Source organism: Stegodyphus dumicola, chromosome 11 (assembly GCF_044657685.1).
Source record: "Stegodyphus dumicola isolate Sdum_Otavi_A_Nest chromosome 11, ASM4465768v1".
Lineage (NCBI taxonomy): Eukaryota > Metazoa > Arthropoda > Arachnida > Araneae > Eresidae > Stegodyphus > Stegodyphus dumicola.
The window spans coordinates 94,744,634-94,757,640 of NC_140778.1; the positions used below are offsets into that span (position 1 = coordinate 94,744,634).

Here is a 13,007-nt window from a genome sequence, read left to right on the forward strand (position 1 = left end):
TAAAGCATTAGATATTAGAATTTATACTGCGCACAATTGTACAAACGAAATAAGACACTATACTACTATATACAACACAGTTATGGTGTACAATTATGCAAACACAATTATACTAACGTATTAAAACGCAGAATAAAACACTATACTACGGTATATAACACAATTGTGCACAATTATATAAACACAATTATACTTACACATTAAAAAAATCTATACTATTGTATACACACAATTATAGTACGCAGCACCATGCATGCTATGTTGCCAAGCTATATATTTCTATACGAAGCTACGAGATTATACAGGTAATGCAGATACAATATTGATAGATATAGATGAATTATACATTATGCATATGTCAGATACAGTGCAGATATAATACAGATAGTTTGAGTAATACAGATATGATGTGCAGGCAATAACTGTAGTGGAGACACTATGTTATAGAATGCGCTGAGCTTATTTTATATTATATTAGATGCACAGTGTTTATTGGATTAAAGTAGGTACACAGTACTTTTTATATACACATTGCTCACAGAACAAATGCACAGTGCAAAGTCAGATACACAACAGGTTGTAAGGTATTGCAGGTAATGCACACGCAATGTAGATAGTTGCATAGTAATTATATGCTTTATATACAGCAGATACTGTGCAGAATTTGACAAATTCAGTGTAGAATGAGGTGCATATTTATTGCAGATAGTTTGTATAACGCGTTTGTGTAATACAGTACTGGCAATGACTGTAGGAGAAACACTTTGTTGTAGAATACACAGTGCATATTAGTATTGCAATAGATACATGATGCTTGTTATATACACAATGCTTACAGAATGGTTACACAATGCAAAGTCGGATACACATTTGTTTTACACTGTTCAGTTAAGCATGGACTAGCATGGACATGCAAGTAGTAACCTGTGATTAGTCAGTGTTGAGCTCTGTACACTGTTGATAAGTTCTGTACACGATTTGTCAGGGCGTTCCAATTACTCTGCGCACAGTACCTTATACACTGATATATGGCACTGATATAACTTGCAGTTGTTGTAATAACTGTGGTTATTCCAGGAAATACTTCTATAGATATTTCAGTCGTTGTAACTACTACAGAGACACAATGCAGGTAGCAGTCTGTTCATAGTCAGTAGTTTGCTCTATACGCCGTAAGTGAGTACTGTACGCAGTAAGCAGCTATGTCTGCAGTTATGTTACACTGCAGTTATGTTATAAGCGCAGCACATAATTTAAACATATTGTAAGTTGCATTCAGCTGATTGTCAGTATAAGAGACTGTCAGAATTCTGTTGATGATTTGGTAGTGAAAGCTGACTGTGGTTGCTTTATGAGACGCCTTAATTGACGCTAGTTTGGTTGGCAGATATCTTGCCCTAGGTCGTTGACCTGCCTAATTATTTGGCAGATCTTTTTGACCGCTGGTGGGTGCTTAATGATGAATCGTTTATATGATTCTATATTTGTGGCTGGGAGTGGTAGATGTAAGTTGGATGTAAGGCTGCATTCAAATATGTAGTGGTCGGGGGAGCCAGTTGCCCCGCAGACGCATATATCTGTCATCGAAATTGCATGTCTTTGAAAATAGGATGGAAATGGGCCGTGCCCCGTGATATAGTATGTCAAGGGTGCAATGGCCTGGAGACGTTCGTTGTCTACTATTGGGTAGAATCCATGTGTCCTTCTTCCTGTATCACAGTTATCCCACTCCTGTTGCCACTGTTCTTTGCTTAGTTCTCTTAGCTTTCGCTTTAAATACGAAGTCGGGATTGAAGTTGTCACCTCTTGCGCGTCGTTGTTGAGTGCCGCCTCGTTTGCTAACTGGTCTGCCATCTCGTTACCCTCTATGCCATCATGTCCTTTCACCCAGATTAGTTTGATGTGTGTTTGCATATTGTTACGCAGGAGCTGTTGGATTGCTATAATTGTGGGTGAGGTATGGTGGTGATTCATGATTGCCTGTAGCACTGACATGCTGTCTGTGTGAATTTCGGTTGCTGCTAGATTGATATCCTGAGCATACTGAATTGCAGCTGCTATTGCCACAGCTTCTGCCTGGAAAATGCTGTTGTGGGTAGCGAGATGGCCTTTCCATTTGCTTTCCACTCGGTCATTTTTGAAGTGAACGAAGGCGCATCCCCCTCCATTGTCATGCTTTGATCCATCGGTGTAGAATCGTGAGTTCACATGTGGAGTTTCTCTGAGAAGCGTTGGGTGTTGTGCTGTCACGACATGGATGCCTTTACTTGCCGTGTGTACATACTGTGTGCCGGGTGCACATACTGCACACTCCCTGGTAATTCATACTGTGTTGCATGGAAGGTGGTGCCAGCAAAGTTGGCATCTTGTTTTAGCCTAATTAGGCGCTCATATGCAGCTTCTATGCTGGCCTTTATGTGCAGGGGTGTTAGTCCCGCAAGGACCGTTATTGCACTTGATGCCGTTGTCCTATATGCCCTACTTATGTTTAGAGCAAATGGCCGTTGTATTGTTGTCAAGAGTTTGATCTTGCGACTGCTCATTGGTTGCGCCCATATAGCCGATGCGTAAAGAACAATTCTCTCCGCTACCGTTAGATATAGCAGTTTCTGGATGTGAGGGTTTTGCCCCCAGTTGCTTCCCTGGAATTGTCTGGCTTTCTTAGCTATATTTGCTGTCTTGACTCTGATGTCTTGAAGGTGGGAAAGCCATGTGAGACCCTGATCCCATGTAAGTCCGAGATACTTTATGGTTTTTGAGATCTTTAGATTTCGTCCCATCAATTTTATACCCGGCCGTCGCGTTGGATTAGTTCTCGGTCGTGGGATGACTACTGCCGTTGACTTCTGTGCGGAAATGATCAATTTAAGTCTACTGCATTTATCTGAAAATATGGAACAGGTTTCCGTACCATTTCGTTCGAGTTCTTCTCTTGTGCGGCCAGAGACTAGCAATGCCGCATCATCTGCATATGCTATCTCTGGTATGGGTAGGCCATTTGATTTGTAATAAGGAATTAAACGTGATTATCCACAGTAGAAGCCCGGCACATGAGCCCTGTGGGAACCCTCTTTCCTGCTGTTTAGTGACGACACCGTTATTATTGACTATAATTAGACTTCTAGAGTGGAAATAGTCAGTGAAGATATTAAAAAGGTTCCTTGGACACTTTGCCTCCCTGAGGGCCTGCTTTATTGCAGGCCACCAGAGAGTATCAAAGGCACTTTGAAGATCTAAAGAGATAAATGCAGTATGTAGATTGTTGATTCTGTTGTCATTTATATGTTTTCGAATGTGTTCTAGAGCATGGATGGTAGATGTGCCTGTCCTGAATCCATATTGATGTGGGCTAAGAAAGTTTTGTCGATATAGATGGTGCTTCAGCCTGTTGACTAGCAGTTTTTCGTAGATCTTACCCAATGCAGATAACAGACATATGGGTCTAAAGGATCTTGTATCTTCCGGGGATTTATGCTTTTTTAAAAACAGGACGACCTGTCCTTGTTTGAATGCAGTAGGGAAGATTTGACAATGTAGAAGCTTGTTAAACAGAACTTTAAAGTAAGTGGGTCGAGCGTTGAAGGCGACCTTGATTATTGCATAATCCAGGCCGTCAGGACCTGGTGCCTTTTTGACTGGAAGCTGTCGAAAGATTTGCTTGATCTCTTCCATTTCAAATGGTTCGTCGTCTGAAGTCTCTGGGATAGTGGTGTTTCCCCTTGTGTGCCTTTGCTCTGGCGTGTCATCGTCCGGATCGTCTGCTGGGAAGACTGTGTTTAAGGTCGTGGCTGCCGTGGATTCTGCTATGTTGGTGGTAATGGGTTGGTTGGCAATTTGGGCATAGAGTTGATCCGGCTTAAAGACCTTGTTGGTGGCAAGCTTGTGTAGAATTCCATATGGGTTGTTATTTTCTGTGCAGAACTTACGCCAGCTGGTTATTTTGGCTTTAAGGATATTATTTTTATAATGCGCTCTTTCCTCCCTAAAGGTTGCTAGTATTGCATTCTTGGTGGTTTCGTTAATGTTGGTGCGAAGGCGACGTCGTAAAGCCCTGCACTTTTGCCGTTGCTGTCGCAGTTCCTTTGTCCACCAGGAAATTCCTTGCAAACATTTTGCTGCTCTGGTGGGCAGGTGCTGATCGCAAATGCTCCGTAGAGTGTCAAGCAGCCGCTCGGTATAAGTGTTCAGATCATTGGGGCTCTTGTATTGACTTAGCTCCTGCTCTTCTTGCTGTAATGTTAGAGAGAAAGCTTTGTTAAGTATTCGCAATTTGTTACCCGGAAGTTTGTATCTTTTAAAGATGCTGATCCTTGTGTCGCTTGCAATATTGAAGTGTATGTAGCGATGGTCCGAGCAGCTCTCTTCATCTGCTACCATCCAGTCTTGTAGCTTATTGGCTATATCATTAGTAGTCACTGTAATATCTGGCCTTCCGTGGTGGTACGTGTTGTCAAATGTGGGTGGCGCGTTGGGGGTGTTTATGATTTGCAGATTGCTGGCCAATATGTAGTCTTCCAAGACTTGCCCTTTTGGAGTGGTAGCTGGGTAACCCCATATGATGTTGTGGGCATTAAAATCACCGCCTATAACATGTGATGTTGTGGGGCACTTTGTCTTTACTTCTTCGATGCTCATGATGGTCTGGTGGATATCATCCGGTGGGGGACTGTAGATGGAGGAAATGATGATTTGTGAATTTGAGAAGCTGAGGAGGATTGCTACATGGTCTCGCTTCTGTGTAATTATCAGCGGGGACCAGAGCGGGTTGCAGCAGGCGATTGCTGCTCTTGGTGGTGGCTCATTCTGTTGTGCTTTGCGCTGAAATATTTTCCAACAGAGTGGCAAACAGGCGAATTCCCCTGCTCTGCAGTAAGGTTCTTGAATCAATAGTATATCTGGTTGATGGTTGATTGTATGTTGGATCAATTGTGACGCGGCGGCTTTTGCTCTTTGTAAATTAATCTGGATGCATTTGATAACTTCTCGTTGGATGTCTGGTGTTTGCATTATTTGAGTGGGCGGCTGTGGCAAATCCCTCGTATCTGGTACTGCGTCTGATATTAGCGATGTATCTTCCGTACGAGGGGCAGTTGACATCATAGGCTGGATGATCGCAGGGGATGTTCCTGTTTGTCCTATAGTTATAGTCTGCGCAGTTGATACACGCGGGCTGCTGCGCTCGGCATTCACGGATGTCGTGTTCTTCTGTGCAGTATGCACAATAATGTTTGTTGGAGCACTCCTTTTGAGTGTGGCCGAGTTCCTGGCATCTGTAGCATCGCTTGGTGTTATAGAAGTCTGCAATTCGGTATGCCCGCCAGCCGAGGTAGAGTCTGGGAGCCTGCATGATTCGCTGGTAGACTGTAGGTTGGCAGTCAAGAACCCATTTAACTGTGTTTCTTCTATCTCGGAGGCGGTAGAGGATCTTGACTGTTGATTTGGTAGCATTGTGCTCCGATGCCAAAGCTCGTTCTATTTCGTGTTCCTGGACTTCATGTGGGACGCTGTGGATAGCAACTCTTGGAAGTCTTGTGGCGGGAAGCTTGGTCTCTACCAGTTCTTGTCCCTTTGCACTGTTTAGCGTATTTTTTACCTTGTCAAGGTCCTCCTTCGTGTGACAGTCAACGGCTAGCCCTCCTTTTTGTATGTTTCTGACTGTGGATACCTTTACTCCTATCTTGGGGAGTGGGAATTCCTGGCTGAGTTTAGCCTTAAGGTCTTGACTGGTGGAGCAGGTGGCTTCCTTAGGATATAGTAATAGTGTGTGCCGGGGCGTAGTTATGTGACTAGTATCTTTAGCATTAGCTGCGGCAGCTGCGTAGGATGGACCTCTGATCGGATTAGGCAGTGGTGCTACAGCGAACACGTTATGCCTCTGCTGGTCTGTTTGATACTGGTTATTTGCATGTGCTAATTCGCAGCAGAAGAGAGTGGAGGTATTGGTACTTGTGTCGGCTTTTGTTGGTTTTGCTGTGTATTCGGGGCCTTCTAGGGCTAACTTCTGTAGAGCCTCTAGTGAGGTAAGAATACGTTCTCTGAGTTCTGTTCGGAGCAGAAATTTACCACCTCGGTAGGTAGTTGTTACTCTCTTGATTTCCTGGTAGAAGAGGCCTACCTTTTCAGCATGAGCTATGTCTGAGTTTAAGATAGAGGTCGGGTCTAAGGCGCTAGACGACGTTGTTATATCTTCGTCAGTAGATAGAGTAGATTGTAGTACCATGATATAATGCAGACAATGACAGTTAATATGCAGAATTACAATAAAAAGCGTACAGTTACATAATCTAAGGCAATACAGTTAAATATAAGTGCGTGCAATGAAAGCGCTGCCAACAGTTAGCGTGCACGAGTACAAGGTGACAAGTAAATGAGAAGTGAATGGAATTTACAGAAAACTCATTAATTTCCGTCACAAATGCTAAATGTACGGAACTGAATGCTGTGAAGAAACCAGCCACAGAGCCTATTTCTCATACAATGCATACAATACACAGAATAATGCATACAATACACAGAATAATTGCATATACAGAAATAAAATCTAAACGAACTTAACAAGGTATGGAAACAAAGTAAAATAGATGGCTATCAGTAAATAAGCACAAACAAAAATTTACAGGAAGATGAAATTAAATAAGTATAAAAATTATAATAATGATGATAAAGTAATAAAAAGAAGTAAATATAATAGAATAAAAGTTAAATGCACAGTGAAAAACTAGAACAGGGTTAAAAATTTGGGTGTACTAAATGTTGGCTAAGTACCGTGCAGCTAAGTTCAAATTGTAAACAAAAGCACGTGCAAGACTTATAGCAACTGCACTCTACTATGCGCGCATGCGCTAGAAAAGCTTGACAAGGAGTTGTGCGACAAGTTCAAAAGGCGACCTGTCCTGCTGGACCGACCCTCCACCGCTGTGTCGTAAAAATGAGCCGGGTGAGGATACCGGGGAAAGAACAAGGTCACACAGGAAAATTGCAATTAAATCTTACGGCACTCAGTCACTAATTAAGCTAGCAGGACGAATGATACACTAAAAGAAAGGTAATCTAAAAGCCTACCTTATCGTCTAGGAATGGTGTCGATATTCCCAATTAGACCGGAGATAAGGGCAGATTAATCCAGAAGTATGGCACTTTTATGTCGCACAATAAAAACACTGTAATAAATCGCACAAACATTTCACAAGCACAGCACTGGTATCAATGAAGAGATCATATCTTCCATTTTCCAAAGGTACTAGGATTGAAATTGGATGCCTGTAGGTGCCAGAGAAATCTTAATAGATGTAAACACCACAAAACGGCACTTCACGGGGTCACGGTAACCCTCAGCAGATATCACGAGGTCGCGATACGAACTATGACTTCTGCTTTAAAGACTTAATTAATCCACCACTAATAAACGGAATCGCTCCAGATGTATATCAAATTGCTCAGCTTTTGAAGAAGTTTAAATTGATATAACTCTTGTGTAAACTATATCAAAACTAACTTAAAATAATAAGGCGAAAAGCGAGCTCGCGAAAACACGTCGTACAGCATTGATGCCTTCCATTTTTTTCCCATCGGCTGAACAAAGAGACACTGAAATTGGTGCTCAACTGAATTCACTATTTACTAAGAGTCTCAAATGTAAACAAATGGCAGCCTCGTTAGACTTGGCGCCATTTAAAATTTTAAACTGTTGATAGTTCTAAAACTACTGCCTGCAGATTAACTATAGGCATAAAAAATAAATCAGCCTTTATGTCCGTACGTACAAATGTCGCTCAAAAAGTCATTCAATTGGATTCGAGAGGGATCAGAATGGACATTTTCGTAAAAATATGATGCCCGAAGTTTTTCGCGATTACAAGACTTTCTTTACTTCGTACAATGAAGTAAAAATGATCTGACCATGAACAGAAATTACAAACTCAGAAGTGAATGAAAAAAATCCAATTTTTAATATTATATTTTCGCTGAGGTGTTGCAAGCCTTCCGTGGGCAAGAAGAATAGGAAGCTCAGATGAAAGCTTATAAGGTATTTCTCCTTCCTTTCTGCGTGAATTCGTGGTGTAAGGTGTAGCACACTCGGCGCGTATTCGAGAGGTACAGGGGTCGAGTTTCGACATGGGCACTGCTCATTTATTTCTTCAGTTCCTAATATTGAAAAATCTCGCCATCTGCTTACGATTCCGCTAGCATTTATGGCAAGAACTCAAAGGAGAATTCCAAATCTAAATTTAGATATCCAATAGACACTGTCGTGTAGTGGCCGAAACCGCTATGCAAAACCTGGGTTGTGACATCAGGTTCAAAACAAAACACAGCATAAAAATTTTATTGAACGCAAAAAAAAAAAAAAAAATGGCTACATACAATTCTGCAAGAGAGAAACTATCTCCTTCAAAAATCAAATTCTATACATTTTACGTGCGAGAGCAATTCGTGGCTCTCGAGCTTGCGTTTTTAACATTGCCAACGATTTAATTATTTTAATAAAGATTATTTTAACAACTATTGAAAACGTGTTTGTAAGTTAAAAAAAAATAATAATTTTCAGCTTATTCTCACGAGACATCCTTGTCCATTTTAATCTTCAGTCTCTTCTTCTTTTATGTGACCTTATCACAACACAGACTACGCAGAGTAATTTATTGCCCTTAATTGCCCTTACAGTAATTGTTTGCTCAGGTGCTCGGATTATCTGCCTGAATTTAACTACCGGCTAGTATAATGCAAGGAAGAAGATAGGAACTCCTATCTTAGAATAGCAAACCTAGTAACGTAATTAAATTATTAAACGTAGTGGCGTAACCTAGTAGTAATTTGCATTCAAGCGGGAAAACGAAAACGGACAAATAACAGTAAAGATTCCAACATAAAGTAGCTGGTTAAACAAATTCAAGAAACCTCACAGTTTTATGGCACACATGAAAAAGAGAGCGATAAAACTAGAGAATATATATCTTATATCATATAATTTCTTGAAACTTGCACTTTCCAAAATAAAAAAGACATTTGTGCAAGAAGATAAAGGACTCCTATGCAACCAACCTTTTTTACCAAGGCTCCAGCTACTAATGTTTGGGTGTTTTTATTAGCGTACTTTTCATAAGCTTACCAATAACCGAGTGCACGAAAAGTTCTCTGGATGCGTTATTTCATATGTAGAGCCCGAAGTCACTGTAGAGTTATTAGTTTATTTAGAAGCAAGAGATGTGAAAAATCTGTGGTACCCTCGACGGAACTCTAACCTGGACCTCTTGAATACTCGCAGAGTGTATTACTATTACAACATGAAAGCATGCTTGTAGGAGGGAAAAAATACCTTTTATAGAGAAAACGGTGACGTGAGCTGATCGCCAAAATCGTGTGATTTATCAGCTCTAGTCATCTTTTCTTTGAAGTACTGAAGTCATTCGACTCCCCCAATAAGCCTAGAACAATGCAATAACTGAAGGATAACATACTACGAGAAGTAATTAATATGGAGGCGTATGTAATTAGTATAGAGTAATTAGTATGAAGTAATTAATATGGAGTAATTAGCATGGAGACAAGAAGTAATTAGTTAGACCACCGAATGTCAGTGATTTTTGAACTTCTGAGTGCTAATTATTAAAATCAGTTGTGATAGCCACCTCAATAACATTACATTTAATTGTTAATTTCATCAGTTCTAGTTTCATTAAATAAAAAATTTTGTCAAAATTAGAATTCATTTGGTTTTGCATACAGTTTTAAAACATGGATTTTCAATCTTAAAATCCCTTTATTTACTCGACCCTAAGGATTTATTCTTTAGATAATGAATTTATAATTAATTCAAAATAAAATAACATTTGAGTTGCTTCAATTTTAACTCTAAGACACAAATTGTATGGTATAATAATTCTAACTATATGGACGTAAACCAACTCAGATTCATGAAATATTAAGCTGAGTCCATACAGCCTGAACTTTAATTGTAGCGAATGCTCCTGATGCGGATGTGGTCACATAATAACACGAAATTACTCTACTTTATAATGCATTTTCTAAGGAAATGCTTCATGTGATCAGATGCATTGGCATTTCACATGAATGATTTAATGCTTTTGAAACGGAAATTATTTTACCTGAAGCATAGAATCCAAGCAAGGCCAGCACCAGAAAGCAGCTCTTCAAGAGCGCCATCTTTATGATGTTGCCGTTTCGCACGATCTAAATGTCCACTCTGCGCTCACTACCATGCAAGCAAAATTTAGGCTGCTCTAAACTAAAATATGATTGTTTTATGTAGACCAGATCGAAATGATTATCCTAAACATTCTTCAAACGAGTAGAAATTCCGGCTGCTGCGGGTGTAAAACTGTTAAAAATTATCCGGAGTTTTCATTACTTAAAGCTACTTTATCTTTGTAATTATCTCCAGACGGTGAATAACAATATCCCCGATATGTTTTAGTTTACGACATATCTTGCGAATCAAATATCACAGATTGTGTAATGAGACGGTAATAGAATAATCTTTCAAAATCTTTTACGCAGATAACGTGGTATTGTTTCTATCTATGAATACGATAAACAGCCTAAACAAAAAGTGATTTTCTGTTGATAAATTTTATATTTTACGAAGTCATATGGTAATAATTCAGTTCCGTTTACAGAGGCCATTTGAACATTTTTTAAACATTTTGTTTGTAGTTGCAGAAATATTTTACCTAAACGTTTTGTGTTTTAAATGCTCTAACCGATAACTATTATCCTTCACTCTCTTTCTGTACCGTAATTTCAAAGCCAATAAAGCCTATTGTAGTATCCGAAGAGGTATTTTATCCCATTCCTCTTGAATAACTTTCTAATGTCCAAACAGGATTGTAGGTCAAAGTTTGAACCATCCGCTTTTTAAAAGTCCAAAAGAGCAAAAATCTAAGTGTTGTCAAGAGATTTCGTAGGGATATAAGTGAAGGGTATATACAACCCTGATAACCGTTCCTTGTTTCATTTTTTTCGAGGAAATTAGCAGTGGATTTTGAAGTATCGCTGCTTGCTTTCTCTGGATGCAGTTCTACTGATTGATTGATGGATCTGTGGGTAAGGAGAAGCTATTTCGAATTCGAAAATTGGGTATAAAATATGTTTCTGATAATATGCCTAGTTGATCTTAACGTTCGCTCCGCTCTCTTTATTTTTAATTTGCCGTTATATGAAAAACCAATAACAATGATAAAAATTTTGAAAACTTTCTTTAGACTCCTTTTGAGTTTTTCTCCTCTTTGCTAACAATAAAATGCTGTCTTTTTACTTTAATACATCCAAGATTCATTTATTGTGACAACATTTTTAGTCCAAAGGGGCTTTGTTCCTGAAGGAGTATTATTTTCGTTTTGCGATTTTGCGTTCAATTACCGTTTCACTTTTCAAACTGTTGCCACCAAATGTTAGAGTCCTGCATTATATTTGAAGAAATTAAATAATGAAAAATCTGCATAAATGTATGTATATCTCCCGCATTGTGATAAAACAACGGTACATAGAGCCATCGAATTTTGAATTACGTGATCCTCCTACGAATATGGACATGTGGAAGAAAAAGTTGAAATTTAGAATTTGTTTTATTATTGATTTCACATTTTGTAAAACTTTAACGAATTTTTGATGAACAAACTCAAGGATGTCAAAGCGAGCAATGGCAACGCTCTACGGGGGGGGGGAATTCTTTTTATCTCCAGCGCGCGGAACTGTGTACCGGAAATTCTAAAGTAGGCTCATTTTAAAATTATTTTGCGGCATTGCTATTGGACTGAATTTTATAGTTTAAGTGCGAAGAACATGCTATTTAATAAATAAAGGTAACACACACAACGTTAAAAAAACGCTCCTTTGGATGTCATTTAAAATCTGAAAACTTTCAGATTTTTTTTTTTTTTTTTTTTTTTTTTTTTTTAGTCCAAAGGGATTTGAATCCCGAAGGACTATTAGTTTCGTTTTGGCATTTTGCGTCGGACGGATAAATGTCGGTTCACTTTTCAAACTGTTGCCATAAAATGTTAGAGTCCTGCATTATATTTGAAGAAATTAAATAATGAAAATCTGCGTAAATGTATGTATATTTCGCACATTGTCATAAAATAACGGTACATAGAGTCATCGAATTTTGAATAACGTAATCCTCCAACGAATATGAGCATGTGGAAGACCAAATTTGAAATTTGAAATTTGTTTTATGATCGATTTCCTATTTTTTAAAACTTTGACGAATTTTTGATTAACAAACTCAAGGATTTCAAAGCGAGCAATGGCAACGTTGTGCAGAAAAAACATTTTTATCTCCAGCGCGTGAGTCTCTGTATCGGAAATTCTAAAAATAGGCTCGTTTTAAAACTATTTTGCGATATTGCTGTTGCACTGGATCTTATGGTTTAAGTGCGAGGAACATGATATTTAATAAAGAAAGGTAACACACAAAATGTTAAAAAACGCCCCTTTGGACGTAATTTAAAATCTGAAACATTTCAGATTTTTTTTTTTTTTTTGTTTGTTTGTTTATTTTTACATTTTTTTATCCGGATAAATGTTTCTAACAAAGAGCTGTGCAGCACCTTCTGCGTTCGACGATTTGTCGTAGATAAAGACTATGCACATTAAGTTTTATGGCCCTTTCAAGATCCAAATCGGAATTAATCACTTTCTTTACATCTGACACTGAGCATTTTAATGATTTTGCCACTGTCCTTTGACTTCGCGAATTTCCTTTTAACATTTAACATCCTACCTTTGCAACATTTGAAATATTCTGTTTTTTCCTTGAATAGGTATTTGGAACAATATTTTCACATGCAGCCAAAATTTGACCTTTTTTTCTTTCTTTCATGTGGACACAAAGCTTAAATTGCGCCGATACTTCCTAATTTTGGGGATAAGTCATAATTCTAGCTGGAGCGTACTCGAGTACTAAATAAAAAAGCACTTTTTTTATGTAACTGAACAACAACTTCATTAGAAATTTGAGCTCAAAAATTTTACTTTTAGTAATA

General features: G+C 38.7%; 1 protein-coding gene across 1 annotated transcript in view; it reads right to left on the bottom strand.

Annotated features, from left to right (window-relative positions):
* The window catches only part of LOC118194239 (MAM and LDL-receptor class A domain-containing protein 1-like), a 458,361-nt gene extending 448,027 nt beyond the window's left edge, over positions 1-10,334 (bottom strand). Inside the window, exon 1 of the mRNA XM_085827015.1 lies at positions 10,107-10,334. Within this exon, the coding sequence (XP_085683141.1) occupies positions 10,107-10,164 (58 nt within the window). The 5' untranslated portion in view covers positions 10,165-10,334. The remainder of the gene's footprint in view (positions 1-10,106) is intronic.
* Positions 10,335-13,007: the final 2,673 nt, after the last annotated feature.